Source organism: Semicossyphus pulcher, unplaced genomic scaffold, assembly GCF_022749685.1.
Source record: "Semicossyphus pulcher isolate SPU_LCO1_2020_fin unplaced genomic scaffold, fSemPul1.0.p SCAF_3, whole genome shotgun sequence".
Classification (NCBI taxonomy): domain Eukaryota; kingdom Metazoa; phylum Chordata; class Actinopteri; order Labriformes; family Labridae; genus Semicossyphus; species Semicossyphus pulcher.
Genome location: NW_027211704.1, coordinates 5,740,165 through 5,758,501, shown reverse-complemented (window position 1 = coordinate 5,758,501; position 18,337 = coordinate 5,740,165). Strand labels below are relative to the sequence as shown.

Sequence of the window (18,337 nt, the reverse complement as noted above, 5' to 3'; positions counted from 1 at the left end):
ATTATGTGTCTCATAAAGTGGTAAAAGTGCCAAAATCCTGCGCTATATAGTTAAAACAATAAATACGTCAGCGGATTTTATTAGATGTTTTCCTTCAGTGAACTTTTCACATCACTAAATATACAAGCTGATGCCCCTGTGATTGATTGGTTTAATAATGTTACATGGCTGTGTGTGTGTTGTGCTTGGAGAGCTCGGTTTACTCTGTAGTTATTCATTAACTAGGTGTGATGGTGAGTGTGCTGCAGGGCGCCATAACAACAGCAGGAACAGGTTATCTCTCTGTGCCTTGGATGAAAATCTCATTGTAAACAAGCTTTCATTTAATCCTGACTTTATTATTAAAAAAGTCGAACTAGGAGCTTTCAAATTACATTAGGGAGGCATTAAAATCCCATAATCTGCAGTTGTTGTGAAGCAAAACATTATATATAAACATGTAATCTAAATAAACAGTATCGTGGCATGTTTGACAGTACCGTGCATGCAAACTGAGGCTGATTGAACATAAAACTTTGGCTGCTTGCAGCAGATGTAGTGCATGACGGTGGTGACACAAGACTCTCCTGGATGATATCTGATCATTGCACATACGTCAGAGTTCCTGAAACGTGCACAGAAGAATGACTTAGAGTCTGCTGGCAACCAGGAATCTGAAGAATTTCAGAGCTGCAGCCTGCAGCCGTGCACATGCATGACTAAAAATAAACCAAAAGTGTTACGATTCTGCTAAACGGCCCTCGGCTTAGTTTAACAATCCCGCTCCGGAGCAGAGGAAAGCCGATTGCCTGGGAAAGTGGCTTTTTTTTCTCCTCCACTTCATTATCAGGGTGTTCTCTCCAAAGGAAATGTCTCTGTGCTGTGAAAAGAAAGACATTTCCAGTGTTGTTCTGACTTCAGCGATCAGGAGCTGAGGCCTGAGACAACTTTGTCTTATCTGTGGCCTTCAGGCTGAAACGCCGGGGGGCTGACTGTGATAGATAAAGTGCAGGAGCTGAAGCAGTTAACGGCTTCATTAACGAATGTCTTTGTGTTCAGTCTTCATCCCACTTTGTTTGTTTGTGCTTTTCATATGAAAGCATACAGTTGATACATGCATAACAAGCACATACTGTACATAACACAGGCTCAGGACCTTGCATACAGTTTAGCTACAGTGCTGTATGCCCTCAGTGTACAGCCCCAGTAGACAATAGCTTGCCTGTTCGGACACAGAAGACGTTTCACTACAGAAATGCTCCTGCAAGCACAAATTCTAAGAGGATTCTCTAAACTTGCACGTGATGTTCTGGTAGACAACAGAGTGTTAGTTTTATAAGCATAGATCAGGTGATGTACAGAGCATAAACACACATTTTTATTTTTAAAAATATCGACACTGCTGACCCATATGTGCCCGTGTTGTCAACTACTTACAGTTTTCCCATTGTTAACAGTATTGCAGTCAAGTGCAAAATATTAAACAGTAACTCCTGTATCAGGAAAGACGCCAGATTCTTGCCAATACACAGCCAGACCCAGAAACAAAGAGGCTCAGTCAACGTCACTCTGAAAACTTGAGTGAATTTACAGACTTCTATTTTTTAACTGAAAATCTTTCAGACTATAAATTTAAGTTAAATTTAAGTTAAATTTAGGGCTGCTCGAAAACCATAATCACGATTAATTTGGTCAATAATTGAGATCATCGTTATTGAAAACGATTAATCGTTGACTTTGGAACAGCAGCCATTTATTTAACTTCGGGTCTTTCACAGTGTATTTTCTTGAACTTCAAACATTATTCAACTGAAAGACTTAATTAATAAATAATATAATAGATTATATAATTTATAAACGAATATTAACATAAAGTCATAAGCAACTCATTGAGTGATTAAACAAATTGGTCGTGTTCGTTTGTGGTGCGGACACCACCGTGTAACAGATCGTGCCCAGTTTTTGTGCACAGTATAAACAGCAGAATTACTTTTACCTTTCTTGTTGACCAAAGGCCGTCTCTCTGTCGCCTTGGCTCGGACTGAACTACATGCCACCACAGCCTGGCGAGTGAGCGTGGGCGGCGGAAAAGGTCACTGCTGAGGGAAAGGGATGCGCTCGATTTATATCACAGGACAAAACCAGAGCGTCATTGCGAAATGCAGTGCGGCAAAATAATCGTTTTTAACTCGATTATTATTTTTTATGATCGTTTGAAGTTAAAATCGTAATTGAGATTAAAAGTTGATTAAGTGAGCAGCTCTAGTTTAACTTTATGGGTGCAATACCTTATAAATAGGGGCAGTACAAGGCATCCTTTAGAGCAGGAAACAAAATACTTTGTTCAGCTGCGATGTGTGCCACCAGTTTACATCCAGGGGAGATAATGTTCAGGCGAATGAAACTATTTCTGCTTCTTTAATCTTGTTGTAGGAAGAAGTGCGGCTTTTCAGGGATGTTTTCTCAACGTGGAAGGGCTCTCCTTTGTGATTCACAACTTTAAATTGCTTTAAAGAGGAAGTTGTGTTTCCCTGTCGTGCTTCTGTGGGTTATCTGTGTGTGACAAAGTGTTCACGAACATGATATTGCTTGAACTGAAAAGCAGAAGTTAGATTTCAGTAGAAACATGACGACAGTCGCAGAGCTGTAGTAACTCCTTACACAGAAATTGAGGCTTAGATCGTCACTTAGATTGTTTCATCTGTGTAGTCTATAATTACCGCCCCTCTGTGGTCTGAAACCTCGCATCTTTACATGGTGGTTTACTGAGCCGCATCCGTCAGATGCAGAATGTGTTTACTGCCAGCTTACGTCAAACGCGCCCATAAATCACCTGAAGTATCCTTCCTTCCAGCTAAATTTCGCTCCTCATTTCTCCTCCTCGTCCTGTTTTGATTTTTCTCCTCAAAAAATAAACTGTCAAACACAAGTTGCGTTCAAAACCGACGCAGCACCCAATCCCAAACACAAACACGCTCCGGTTATTCTTGGACGAATGCCCCCCCGAGCTTCAAATGATCGTCTGGTTTGCAGGATCAGTGACGAATTACTGACGCATGTTTGTGGTTTTACAGCCTCACTCGAGGGCTGTGGCCTCGCGGCGGTTTCCAGGCATCGTGAGATTCTGACCTCCTGCACTGTCAGCTGTAGCTTGGAAAGACATCTTCATGCTCTGGGGGACACAATGGGAAATTTGCTGCAAACTGTCCTGCACTGACCTTGACCACGGACTATTATTATGCATCGCTTTGTATTTTTAAATGGCTCCCAATGGCCATGTATAGCGTGACTTAAAGAAAGTAAGGGCATCAACAGGAACTCCTTTGTAGGTTACAGATTTTACAGATGTTCTTCCACACTGCAGAAAGTTATGATGTGCTAATGTTGAAATTCCTAGTCCCAGGATTATATGCGGAAAACATGACTCATTGCATCATATTCAAAACTTCGTTTGCATGAAGGATGCTATTAGGCACCACATATTAACAGGAAAGTGAAGGTCAGTGTTGTGTCACTGGGCATTGATTCAGCTCGGGGGGGGTCAATCTGTGAGGCAACATGTGCAACTACATCTGCACAGAGCCCGATGCCAGGAAAGTGTCTGAAACAGTGAATGTGTGCTGAGGAATTTCTGTGTGTGACAACAACCAGGCCTCTGCCAGTGGAGACTGAACATGCTGCTCTGCTTTATGATCCAAAGCAGACCACACACTTGATTCAAGGGAATTGTTGTCGTATTTGTCATTTAGGGTCGAACAGAAAGAGGTTTTTGTTCAAAGCTGAAGTATAATCACCGAAAATGAAAGTCAAAAAGAACTCCTGGAAAGTGTCCTGGTCAGATTTTAGAGGGAAAAAAGTGCAAAATGAGTGGATTTGTGGCTCCAGGCTTCCCCAGAATTTATATACGTGTAAACCTGGGGTGGGACAAAATATCGATAAGGCAAAATAATGTCCTCCTGACTCCTGCAATACAGTTATGGATAGGCTGGCGCCAAATATCGATATTATAATTTACAACTACCGTAAAATCTGGAATATAAATCGCACTGGAATATGAGCTATTATTAATAAAAACGTGTATACAAGTTATTTTAACACTATTTTCATTTATTTTAATTTAAAACACTTTAAAAACACACAAATTACAGCCTCCCATCTATTTTCGTCATGTCGAGTTGGCAATCCTGCAAGCTACCGGTGCTGTAGCTAGCGATAGCTGGCAGCCTACGGTAACGTTGATTGTTATGAGGGTGGTGGCTGCGATGGCGATCATGAAGGTGCATGTCTGTGACGAAGCGTTGGCAACAATGAAGTCAGTTTTCCTCGCTTAAAACAGCGAGAAAAACAGCACTGTGCGTTATTGTAAATGGGAGACGTCGTCTGGGTAAAATACCATAACACAATAACATACCTCTCTCTGCATTTTAATCTGGTATATTGGTCGCACCGGTATATAGAACCCAGCCCATTTTTAGGTGAAAAAAAGGATTACAAGTGCGTCTTATACTCTGAATTATACTGTATCTGGTTCTCTAAACAGATTTCCCTGCAATTCTGACTCACCGCGTCACTACTTCATGACTCCTCACGGTGGCGCTTATGGCATGAATGAGGGTAACGTGAGCGGAAATTGATTGGCTGAAGAAGATGTTAATCAGATATCGACGCGCATCATTATATGATTGTCTTGCAATATATAATTTATCACAGAATGGCTGTATCGTGATATTATCATTACCTTATCTTATCGTATCGTGAGTTCCCCTGCGAGTGTTCGAACATGAACAGAAACAGAGATATGGCTAACCAAGTTTGCAATTTGTTGCCATTTAAGATGCCAAATCGACCATGAGCAATTGTGTCTTATTGTTGGTGTTGTGATGTTACAAGTTCCTTCCTTGTTGTCTTCATGTTTAAATATGAACGTTTGGTGGTAAAATACAGTTTGACTTATTCATTAAGCCTCCCGTTTTGTTAAATGGAACAGCTGTAGTCCTTTCATGACATGTAGGTTAAATATTGACTAAATGCGCTGTGTGTGTGTGCGCAGATGGGGAAAAAGTCACACATCAATATCCCTATTAGGCCCTTTTCGCCTTCAGCTGTAGGTCATCTGAAGCCGCTTATGTAAGTGAAAGTGTCCTAAAAACATTTGAGGCCTCTGACTTTCTCCCCCCTCGCTCTGCCTGTGTGTCCGTCTGCATTTTTCATCACTTTCGGCCTCAATCTTTTGTCCTAATGGCCTTTTTTATAATCCGATAATGTGACTTGTCCGTCCTGGGCGTCCTCGGTTCCCTCCTGGTGTTTTTGGTGTATATTTGTGGCATCATGTCTGATTGAAAACAAGATTTAACAGGAATCTGTTGGTTTGCCTGGAATTCCCTGGAATGCTTGTGGTGGGAACATGGTTTTTCTTCTGTGGTGTGTTTACGTAAAAAGAAGTGGGAAATAAAGTAAAACAAGGATCTGCGACTGGATCGCCTCACCGTTAAGTATACAAGAAAATCCGATCAGTCTTCATCAAGTAAACATTTATATTCAGTCGCTGTTTTTTCTCTTGTGCTCGTGGACGTTAAAACAGGAAGACACAAGCCAGAGCATGAAGGAGAGGGACTGAGATCAGACTGATACAACAGCAGAGGTAACTTTCGTCTGTTTGCCTTCACATCTGATGTATGTCCGTCATATTTCTGCTGGCCGATGCATCGCGATGTTCTTTCTTTTCAGTGACAACGTCTGCATTTCTTTGCATTGTATTGAGCAATCTCTGTGGAGCGATCTGTGTTGCTGTCAGTTCGACGGACAGCTGAGGTTAATCGTTGCCCTCTTCACGGTGCTGGTGCTGGAGTGTAGTGAAATGAGATGTAAAATATCTCTGGAGGGCCTCATGTTTCAGATATAGGACCTTTTGTTTTGCTAGTGTTGAATTAACATTTCATTTGGTTTATCCAAATACATCAGTTGATCAAAATATAAGTCTATTTTTATATTTGTGTCGACCAACATTACTGAAGTTAGAACACTATAAACGGCATAATATCATAATTAACGTGGATGGATGTGCTGTTTAACGTTAGTCACAGTATTTAGGATCTTTGTATCAGTTTGTGAGTAACAAGTTCCAAACAGTCCAAGCAGTCCTCTGCACAAAAAATACCTTTATCTGCCTTTTGAAGTGTCAATTTAGTTTCAAATGTGCCTTGTTCAGAAAGAAATATTTTTTATTTTAAATATTTTAAAATATATTAATAATTTAAAGATCAGCTCCAGTCATGTTTTCAGACATATGTAATGCTCTCCTTGAAATAATAAGTTGTGTCTGATCAGTTTTTTCTGCAAAATACGTTAATTCCTCTCTCTCCCTCATTAAAAATTCCTGACTCTGCATAGGCCCCGCCCACTTTGTGCTACGTTTCTCCTTTCATAAAATGACAGCCGAAAACAAAACACGTCTCTGCCATCGTTTAGCGGCAACTTAGCGAGCTTGAAATGTCGTAATTAGTAGTAGTAACGTTTACGATGAAATTACGATGACGGTTACAGCTGGCTCACGCACCGCCGAAGTGGTTGCCATAGGTTACACATAATGATATGCATAGCGTCACCACGTCCATTAACGGGATTGGCTCCTTAGGTTTGTGACGTCTCAAACCTGCCAATCTGAAAACGTGTTGTTCAGCCTGTCCTTGGTACACTGCAGTTTAAAAGCAGACAGGCCCAGCCATGGAGATGACTGCTGATGTTGTCCCTGATATGTCTTGTAGCACATGAAGAACACCACATGGAGATGTTTACAAGGTTAAACACTGGATTTTCACTGGAGGGGGGCTTTAATTTCATTTTATCATTTATCGGCATCGTTGTATATGTTTTCCGACATGAGCCCATTTATAAAACTTTTTATGCAGAACATATAATGCAGAAAACAATGCTTTTAGTCATTTAGAAATGATGTCATCATGTAGTCAGTCCAGCAGATTCACTCCATACTTTATGATAGTCTCAGCACTGCCAGTGGGACTTGTGGCAGAGCGTCACAGCTGAGCAGATAAGGCTCATTTTGTTTAATTCTGAGTTTAAGAAAGCAGAGTCTGAGAACCTTTGAATATATGGATGAACAATCCACATGAAAGAGTCTATTTTTATTCCATCTTTGAAATTCATCATCTAAACCACCATATTGGTAATCTGTAGATTTTTCCACTCCAAAAATCTTTATCTGTCTCAGAAACCGTACTGGTCAGCCTCTGGTTATTTTCAGCATGAGTCCTTTTGTCCAGATGTTTGAAACAACTGACAAACACAACAAGAAGCCATAAAGTCAACAATGGTGGCAAACAAGCATTCAGTGGAGAAAACATGCAGAGCAGCAGGAAGCAGCAAAACAATTACATTCAAGGATGATGGATGATGGAAGACATATTCACATAGGCATTTTATTACAATTCTGAATGGGTAAAATATTAAATATCATTTTCAATTTTTTGCCAATATCCGATATGCCGATATTTTACAACTCATTTAGCTGATTACCGATACCGATATTTTTTCCCCGCACACTAATTGCAGAGATCATCAACTCTCTTCTGTATTGGAATTAGCGTACAGTATAATGGTGATACTCTTATCACATTTGTTACAACGGTCGGGGTGACGGGTCTTGAGATGGTTAATCAAGTTTGTAGTGTTGAAAGACTTTGCCTTGGCTCCTCCTCGCATCACCGAAGCTGAGCAGTCATTGCAAACAGCAGTTTTTCTATCTATTTCGGTCACTTTGAAAAACTTCCACACCACGGACATTTTGGCTTCTAACTCTCTCATGCTGCAGGTAGACACACGTGACGTCATCATGCTGCGGGTCTTCTTCGCGCCAGGTACATTGTGCCGAGGTCGGGCATTTAATCAAGTATGCAGCAGCCCATTATTTTATCAGTTAATTATATCGGCGGATATCAGCCAACACGCCGATATCCGATAGTTCATTTTTAAGTCAATATCGGCCGATACCGATAACGTGCCGATAATATCGTGCATTCCTAATAATGATAATGAAAAGAGAGAATAAACCAAAACTAAAAGCCATAAAAACTGAGAGAAAGTAAAACAAACAAAAGTCATAAAACAAATTAAATCCTCAAAAAGTCTCCAAAGTTGGTTTTTAAAAGTGATTCACAAACAAGTCAGAGCTCACAAAACTGGAAAAATGACAAATTGCAACAACAACAGTTCGAGGGAAACAACAGCAAGAATATAGACGGTTTATAAAAGCACCGTAACAAATGGAAAACAGAGGAAACTCTTTACATCCTCGTTATAATAAAGTTGGACAAAACCAAACGATGCTGCAAGCTCTGTGTTTATGCAGATAACAGCACACAAGAGGTGAGCAGAGTGAGAGGTCACTTTTATTACCACTGACAAACCAGTCAGCTGACGTGCACACGATGGCATTCTGCTTGTAATGACTTTACATTAACTAACATTAAACTTTTAACCTAGTGAGGACCGAGATAATTGTTTTGATTTTAAAATCTACTTTATGAACTTTAATCTACTTTATTTCGAATTTGTACACAGTTAGCCACACATGTATGTTGGAATTTTTCTTCATGGATTGATTAAGTCATGTGACCTGTGACCTGTGTGAAAATCAGTTAGCCAAGCCTGTTTACTGCCCAGCATGTCAGCAGTGTGGAGATGGCACATGTTTTTATGCGTTATATTTAAACCTTTATCTCTTTCTATCACTTAGTTTCACATACGTTTCGATTATGACTCTTTAAAATGCTTGTTTATTTCACATGTCATCGTGTTCCTGTGGGTGAGGGGTTAAACCAGAGACGAACTGACTATCAGGTAACGGTTACCCTGACAGCGACTACAAACATGTAGTGGGAGGAGGAGGAGGAGGAGGGTATGTCGCCCCGGTCCCTCCCCCGAGAGCTTCACGTCCTATTAAAGAAGACACTGGGTGTGATCTACAACTGTGAGGTTCCCTCCCCGAATCTAAGTGAAACCACATTGTGGAACGCACATACACACACAATCACTTCCACACACCCAGTCCTAGTCATGTAAGTCAAGTCAGTGCTTCTTCCTGTTTTTCACTAGTTCCGTCTTCTTCTCTCATGCCGTGTTTGGATAGCCGGGCTGAGGAGGAAGTCCAGAAAAAAAACTTTGCCCAGGAAGAGGCACAAAACTCTGAGAGGCACCGCAGGGAGATCACACAAGGACTTTTCAGGAGGAGGTTTTTGTTGGTGTTGTTCAGTCTGCCCCCGGGGTTATCAGCCAGACACTATGGGGGCTGTGAGAGGTGCTGAAGGGAGCAGAACAGCGTCTCTTAAAGGAGAGGACTGACACACTTTTTAAGAGTCAACTCGGTTCAACAAACCAGACAAACCAGATACCTGCTGATGGATCTTAGAGGGAAACCCTACCCTGAAGCCGGAGAGACTGCTGACGAATAGACGTGTCACACACACTGATAAAAAAAAAAACACCTTCTCACACACATGAGTGGGAGAGGAGAGAAGGAACATGGAAGCACTGAGAGAGTCTTTTCTGCATTTAACTTTTCAGATGTCAACGTACAAGAGAGCCACGCTGGACGAGGAGGACCTGGTGGACTCCACCGGTGACGACATCTACCCATCATCACCTATGCAGGTAAACATGCAAACACCCCGCGCTAAAAATAAACAAAGAGATGCATCGTTCTTGTACGATTCACACGTAAGGAAAGTAGAACTACAGTATTGTAAAACTGTACTTTTAAAAGCATATGAAAGGCTTTGATCGCAGATTTATGTCGACTCATTTTGTGTTAAATTGGCTGATGTTTGGAAAGGTTTTTACTGAGGTCTTAAATCCAGCCCAACTCAAGTACAGGTAAGGCACTTCCAATGTCTGTGCAAAGCTTCACGGCTGTGCTCGTGACATTAAATCAAGTCCTGTTCTTATTTAAACACAACCTGTTTTTTTTGGAGGCCTGAATTAAAAATACAAAGCCTCCATAATGTGCTACAGCAGGCAGCCTGCTGAACAGATGCTTCATGCTGCTCTGTGAGGCTTTATTTAATTCACTCCTAATAGAGAACATACCGAAATGACATTAAGCTCACTGGGATAACAGCTGGATAAAAAGAGAAAGACAGAAGCTTAGAATTGTTGTGGTTACTTCTCTTGATGCTGAACCATCTTTTAGACTTTTGTCGTCGAAATTGTCCATTTTTATGATAAGTCATTTAACACTTCAGTGTACAGTGGTGGATGTAAATGAGCCTTAAAATTGGCCTCCTGCTGACTCATGTTGGGCAGAATCAGAGTCCAACTCTCACTTCAATGAACCTGTTTGTAATTTTGTCATCAGCGTGCACAACTTTCTGTTTAAAAACTTTTTAGCTGAAGAAAGTCCAACATGTGTTGCTGTTAGATTGAGGCGTTTTCTGTTTGCAAGACCTTAAAAATCAGAGTTTTATTGAATCAGAAAATCAAGAGATCTAGTTTTTGTCTTAAGACCGGATAACAACTTACACGTAGGCTATAAAATAGACAATTAGTCACAGAAAGCTGTCATCACACACACTGACACACTGATTCAATTCTCTTAATCTTTGTTCACGAGGACATAACGTGAAGCATTGGTTGATAAAGACTGCAGAATTGTTTAAGAGTAGATTAACAGCGCTACAGTTCTGTATCTGACTGAACCACACAGAGTTTATCCTCGAGCACGTACCTTTTACCTTTTACCTTTTACCTTTCATACGTGCATCCAGTTTTTGGCAGGGTCCTCTGTAAGTCACTTAATGTGTCGTGAAAGTAACTTCTAATAGACAATGTTTTATTGCCCTTATGATAGCATACCTGTTAGTTATAGCTTTAAAAAGTAGCCTGGTTGCAAACTGGCTTCCTCTAAGAACATCTTCTTTCTCCCCTAATAAAAACGTCTTCATGTTTTCAGTGAGCTTTTGTGAACTATTCGTTCCCCTTTCTTCAACTTCTGCCCGTCAGAACAAGAAGCTGAAACCGTTCACTTCAGCCATCCCTCTGATACTTCACCATAAATTTGCCTGAAGAATTCAAGACTTGGACATCATTTTGCATTACTTATTTGCTATGGTTTTCAGGGAGTAAAAATGGGGTTTCAAAAGACTACTGTAAAAATTGGACGGAGTGTGCACCGGCTTGGCAGTGGTGGCAGAAGGATTGTTACAATTACCATCAGAAACACAGATCAGGTCCAAACCAACCCAGCGCGCTTAGCTCCTGGGATTAAGAAGCCACCGCGGCTTTGGCATCTGATTTGATCACATTAACTCTGACTGTTGAACTCTCATCCGAGTTAATAGCAGTAAATCGGATCTTTATGTATACACACTTCAGAGGTAATTGACTTCCTCAGGATATATGCGAGTTCCAAAGATCCGGCATTTATTTACAGCGGGGGTTTCTCTGAAGACCGGCCGGAGTGCTAAATGGGCCCTGAGAGAGATTTGTGAGTGGCCCTTTGGATTCAGTCCTGCAGGAAAAAAATTCCCTTGGCGGCTTTGACTGAAGAAACATTTAGTTGAGAAAGAGCAGGAGCAGAGTGTGTTAAGATCCTCTACACTAATCATTAATTTTTAGAATACCTAATCGCAGACGAAGTATGGACTTCCCTCTAATTTATTATCATCACTCCTTCCTGTTCACTCTCTAGAGGTTTTATATCTCCTCTTAGTCTGCTTCTTGTCCTTATTTGACTCCTCACCTTATAAAGGTAAACCACAAAAGCTGCAGCTTTGGTTCAGCAGGATTATTGTACCTCTTTCCAAGAGTGGGCCAAAAGGAAAATGTCCTTTATGAGAGCATGCGAGACAATAGAAGAATGTGAAACCTTTTGAGCGTATGAGGGTTAAAGGCGCCGTAATAGAGGGGCCATTGTGCTTTGAAACCAAACCTGTCATCAAATATCTGAGACGTTGTTCGACTTTAGAAAACATTTTCCACTGTAATAGTTCAACCTGGTCACATTATAAAGGATGTTCGAAGCTGATTTAACCTAAAAATATCAAACAGCTTTAATAGATTAAATGAGACGCTTTAAAGGTGTTATTGTGTGTGTCTGTGTGTGTGTAGGTGACTCTTCTGCACGGCCACAGTCCCTCATGTTGGACCGACAGGACGCACAGAGAGAGGAGGCTGCTGATTCTACTGTGTCTCGTCTCTGCTGGATTTTTTATATGTCTCATCACAACTGGGGTCTTCTACAAACAGAGTGAGTTCTATTAAAAGCTTTGTTTAAACCTTTGTGACGCATGCTGAAAAGACACACCTGCGGCCTCTCTGTGTGAAGCAGTCTGACCAGGGGACTAAGAAAGTTTTTTAATGTATCGTCAAATCAAAAACAAAGAAACCTTCCAAAGAGGCTTCATTTGAAATAATAGCACACACCTAATAGGAGAAAGGCTGAGAGGAACAGTTTGACATTAAGGGTTAAAAAGCCTGTTTGCTTTTCTCCCAAGATTAAGATGAGATGATTGATTTTGCTGCTGTGTTTGTACAGTCAGTATGAAGCTGTTAGCTTGACCTTGAAAGGGAGAGGAAACAGTGGGCAAAGATCAAAGGTAACAAAATCCTCTAAACAGCTCCTGAATACATCATAACCAATGACGTATATGTAGATGGATGACGCGTCTCCGGTGGCGCCGCCGTAACCGCTTCCTCTAATCAAAACACACATACTTAACTTACTAAAAAAACAGCAAAGGTCCCGCACGCCGGCGTGTTTAACAGCAGAACAGCTTCTTTGTGTTGGTCTGAGGTTAACGTTCTCCACTTTGGTAATCCGGAACTGATACGCTGCAGGAGCCGTATTTGTCATCAGAGCTGTCAATCATCGTTTTGACAGCATCAAATAACTAATGAAAAGTAAACTTGAACACTTGGACATAAATCAGCATGATAAGAACTAACTATAATGACAGAAACCATGTTTGAGAAAAATGTACTTGACTTGTATTTTGATTTTATAGTTTGACTCATGTCCCATCTGTTAACATGGAGGAGGCGGGCTTTATGACCTATACTGCAGCCAGTCAGCAGGGGGCGATAGAGAGGGTTTGGCTTCACTTTTAGTGAGCTGTCATGTCATCCATCTTTTTATAGTCTATGACCATAACTTGTTTAATTCATACAAAAGAATGAAGAGTAAAACTGAAACTTACAGGGAATATGTCTAAGCGAAAGGTAAGCTTCCCCTTATTTACAGTCTTAATGCTAAGCTAGGATAACCTAATGTTGACTGTAAGACATTAGAGTATTAATATCGTCTAATGCTGCCGTACACTGTAGGAAGAAAGAGACACCCTCCCCTCTTACATATAAAGACATTTTACAGGCAGGATACTCAAACACTGGATATCCTGAGGGGTCACTTTGTACAAGATTACAACTACATACGCAGCTGCTCTTGTGGGTGCAGTAATTGAAGCTGTAGGGCTAGCTGGGTTAGCTTTACGCTCTAGCAGGCAGCTAGCGAGGCATTTCCTTTTTCTCTACTTCATACTTTCACTGGTTCATTGAAGCTATTTGCTGCTATTCTAAAGAAGTGTCCTTCCCGCAAGCATGCGTCAAACTAATGAGTCACATTCAGTAGGGACACAGTGACAGCTGCTCTTGTGTGTGTGTATGTGTGTGGGTGCAGTGTTTTACGCCTCCTCTGAGTCCCCTACATGTTTATTGTCTACCTGGTTTGCTGCTTCCTGTTTGGTGCTCGAGCAAGGGCACGTATTGGTTCACAAAGATATCAAGGAGCTTTTCTACTTACATGAGTCAAGACTAAAAACTCCTGATAGCGTGAGACATGTAGATTTTATCAGAGCATCAAAACGGAAGAAGACTGACGGGACCGCACCCCAACATCAACAAAACTCTAATGATTTAATGATGGTGTAATCGCTAAAAATAAGTAGTTTAGTGTCAGGCATATTTAAGCAAATTTCTCAAAGTGTTTCTTAAGTGGACACGACCATTGTCTGTAATGATAACTGAAGCTTGGTTGCCTGTATTAAGCTACTGATGCAAAACAAGTATCAGCAAAACACCCGTATTGTCTCAAGAGGATTTACCCAGGATTTTATTCCCATTTTGACAGATGATTCAAGTTATTTAGACATTTAAAAACTAAAAAGGTTTTTCCAAATGATTGACAGGTATCAAATTGCGTGCAATTGTTGTTTCCCAGTCTTTTGAGATGCATTTTTTGGCAGGTACAGATCCCATTACCAGAGCTTTTTGTGCCTGAGTGAGAAAGTAACAAAGAGACCAGGGAAGAAAAAAAAAACTGTGCACACCCAGACACTGTTACCTTCGAAAGTGCACGTATCTTCTCTTTATTTATGTATCCAAATTAAAACTACAGGGCTGTGCCATTTGATACAGTATGTGGTTTATTTTCTTTTCAAACAATAACCCCACCTTTTTATCTAAGCCACCTAAAAACAGACGTTAAATCTCTCCCCTGAGCCCGTTCATTATGGAAAGAGCGGCTTTTGGACTTACCACATCACATCCAGGCAGCGTCTCATCTGTGTGGGCTTCCTCAGATTTACCCTGGGAAACTTAATGCCACTTCCTGCCATTCAGAACCGCATGTCAGATCACACTTTGAAATAATAAAAGGAACAAGGATGAATTCTCTAAGGGGAACTAACCTCATCACTGCTCGTAACTTTGGCTCCGGCTCTGTTTCGTACCTTATAAGGGCGGATGGAGAAAGTCTTAACAGAATGTCGGGCATTAGAAGTGAGCTGTCCTCTGTACACAGTACTCTGTTCCATTATAATGACCGCCACTTACACTTCTATAAACACTGTCATCGTTATTCAAGCGCTCTTCCTGTTAAACAGCTTTTGTGTTTAGACTTTTTAAAGCAGCACACGGCGGCCAAAAGACTCTTGGCTGCCCTCTGATAGCTTCCACTTATACAGAAAATACTCATTCTCAGGAAAGAGGAGTTTTGGAAGTCACATTCAGCTCTTAGCGCAGACCAAGGAGCAATTACATTGATCTACGAGCCAGGTAAATACACCGAGGAAAGTTAAACTGATAAAGTCATCCGGGATCCAATCAGACCGTTTAATAATCAGTTAATCGTTAGACATTTTCTCCTATGAATACAAGGAGAAATATCCCTCCAGGTTCTATATCTCGGCTTTGCCTCTATGAAATAACAGTTTCCAGATGGTCTGAAGATTCACGTGCATGTTTATAAATCCCGCTACGAAATATTTTCGGATTATCCTCAAAAATCTTTCCTCCCAAGTGTTTCCCACAAAAGAGGCCCGACAGAGCCGAGGGGAAACAAGTGAACTGTCTCTGAATTCGACTTGTTTTAAATCTCTTCTCCTGCAGGTCACCCGGGCCTGTGTCTCACGGAGCCGTGCATCACCGTGGCCAGTGTTGTAATGGGAGCCCTGGACCGTTCTGTGGACCCCTGCCATGACTTCTACAACTTTGCTTGTGGGGGCTGGGTGAAGAAAAACCCCCTCCCTGAGGGCAAGTCCCGCTGGGGACCTTTCAGCGACCTCTGGGAGCACAACATGCAAGTGATGAAGCATTTGTTAGGTGAGGGGGCTTTTTAGTGCAGTTAAGTGTCTTCAGCTGCCTTTTAGACAGACAATAATGATCTTTATTCTTTTTGAAGGGGAACTGGTTTGTTTTTCACTCTTGTATTTGTTAACCGCTTTCCCACTGGTCAAAAAACCCACACACACCCGCTAACAATTTGTCTGCGCCGAGTTTGATAAACACACTGAATGAGTAATAGATACAAAAAGACCTAACCACTGTAACATCTTCACTGCTTACTAACCCTGTTTTGGGTGCGTTTGTGACGTCAGACGTTGACGCAGCAGAAAAGAGACTGACAGGAGTATACTTCACTGGCAGTGGGAAAGGAGACAATCAGCATCTATCAGCGGGTCTTCCCGGGTCTTTAAAACCTGCGTCAACACGCTAATTTAGGTGGGAAAGGGGGATGTGTGTCAGCCCTGTGATTGACTGCCGATCAGTCCAGGGTGTATCCTGCCTTTCGCCCAATGACTGCTGAGATCGGCTCCAGCCCCCGGGGCTGGCTTCTTGCACATGAAAAAGTCAAACTTAGTACATAGGACCAGTTTGCTGTGCCAAACTTCCTTAACTGTTATTGTTGGCTAATAGTCCTGATGGAGGAGCAACAGCAACCTTTTTTAGCCCAACCCAACGTTTTAAACTTTCCAAATTCACAACAAATGAGCCTGAATGCTGCAACTTTACAGCTGCAAATTGTTGGTCCAACTGAAAAAAATAATTACTTGTCTAGAGCTGGCAGGAAATATGAAGTGAATCTCCTCCCAAAATGTGTTACGGTTAACAGCTACTATAAATTATTGCTAAATAAATCTCAAATCCTCATATTTTGGATTTTTATCTCAGACAGTCACAGACAGAGAGAAGCCACCTTTGATTTTCCCAAGTCTCTGTGACTTCATTTTCTCTGTAATGCTGAACATCTCTTAGCTACTCACGGAATGTGCTTTGTCAATTAGAGACGCAGCACTTTAAGCTTTTACAATCATTTTGGACTAGACAGTTCTGCTTAAAATTCCCTGCTCAGACTCACCGCTGCACAGCTTTTATATTTCATTTCTTCTCTTCCCTGCAGAAAACACGACGATGAAAGGTCTGAGTCAGGCTGAGGAAAAGGCCCAGCGGTATTATCAGGCCTGCATGAACGAAGCCAAGATCGAGGAATTAGGAGCCAAGCCTCTACAGGATCTGATCAGCCAGGTATTTCCTAAATTAGTTTAACATCACATGCTTCCATCATTTAAATCCTTTTCATTTCAAGTCTCTGAGTGTCTACATATCCTGTTTCAGTTGGGAGGATGGGCCCTGACCAGCGCCTGGGACAAGGAGAACTTCCAGGAAGTTTTGCGCGTGGTGTCCGCAAACTTTCACACGTCACCTTTCTTCACCGTGTTCGTCAGCACCGACTCCAAAAACTCCAACAGTAACATCATCCAGGTGAGAGGCTCAGAGATCTGTAGACTGGCTGTTTCATCTGCTTTATCTGTTGTTACAATGACATGCATTCATCTAAAACCATGTATTTACATCTTCCCTGAAACCTTTCAAACGGTACATTTAAGCTCTTGAATAAAATTCCCTCCAACACAGGCAGCTTTCACAGACTTCCCTAAAGGGGACTCTTTTTTTATCTGGGCAGATAAAAACAGTGGTCTTGGTTTCACACTCCTTCCTTTGTAGGGCGTCATGAGACTGTAGCAAGTGGTACAGATAAGATCTCCTTCTGTGAGCTTCTGCTTTTAGCTTGCATGCTCACAGCTCAGGAATGAAAATAAAGGGTTGTTTGTGAGTGTTGAAAGGAAATGGAAGATCAAGTGGAAGTCATGGGATGTTTCTGTTTACTCCAGGTGGATCAGTCCAGCCTGGGACTACCTTCGCGGGATTACTACCTCAACAAAACAGCAAATGAAAAGGTACAGTGGGTCAGAAATGACCTTGTTTTAAAATGCAAATCAATATCTGGACTTTTCTGTCATGACAACAAAACAACAGCTCTGAATCCAGTTATGAAAATACCTCAAAGCTTATTGCAGATTTTTCAAAAGAATGTCAGAAATATTAAAAGGGAAATATTCCAGCTTCAGGAGGAAATCCTCTGCATACTAGACCATATTTGCATAGTCTAGGATTACTTTTCTAATTGAATCACACAAACACACACCCCTCTTGTGTACACACCCCCTCCTCACTGTGCTGCCCTCTCTGACTCTGCAGTATCTGACGGCATACCTCAACTTCCTGACGGAGTTAGGGGTTCTCCTGGGAGGCTCCGAGGAGACGTCTCGGACGCTGATGGAGGAGATTGTGGACTTTGAAACCACCCTGGCCAACATCACAGTCCCCCAGGACGAGAGGAGAGACGAGGAGCTCATCTACAACAAGATGGAGGCCAAAGATCTCAAAGTAAGACTCCAGTTAATGTCATTTTCTTCCCTCCCTCATACAGATCTGATACCTAGTTTTGAGTGTGGTCCAATACGGAGTAACCCGTGTGTTAAAAAAAAAAAATATATATAATTATTCAGCTGTAAGCTTTCCCACCCAAACTGTATGGATGTGATATAATTGGTTTCAGTTTTTGACCTGCCTCATTAGAGGAATCTTAACCTAAAAACAAGCTCCGCATCTAGAAACAAACTGAGCTAACGTTAGCGCTAGCTCAGCTTGTGGTCTCCCAATGATGACCTGTGTCTGCTAAAGCCGTGGTTCTCAACTGGTGGGTCGGGACATGGAGTCACGGTGTCAT

At 41.6% G+C, this 18,337-nt stretch overlaps 1 protein-coding gene across 2 annotated transcripts in view; it reads left to right on the top strand.

Annotated features, from left to right (window-relative positions):
• ece1 (endothelin converting enzyme 1) overlaps positions 1-18,337 on the top strand; it is a 33,337-nt gene that overhangs the window by 1,184 nt on the left and 13,816 nt on the right. Inside the window, exons 2-8 of one of the 2 annotated variants that reach the window (XM_069678626.1) lie at positions 9,559-9,645; positions 12,100-12,238; positions 15,376-15,588; positions 16,667-16,791; positions 16,882-17,028; positions 17,439-17,504; positions 17,806-17,994. In XM_069678626.1, the coding sequence (XP_069534727.1) occupies positions 9,559-9,645; positions 12,100-12,238; positions 15,376-15,588; positions 16,667-16,791; positions 16,882-17,028; positions 17,439-17,504; positions 17,806-17,994 (966 nt within the window). Of the gene's footprint in view, positions 1-8,751; positions 9,646-12,099; positions 12,239-15,375; positions 15,589-16,666; positions 16,792-16,881; positions 17,029-17,438; positions 17,505-17,805; positions 17,995-18,337 lie in introns of those variants that run through there. The other variant, XM_069678625.1, reaches the window with a different exon arrangement.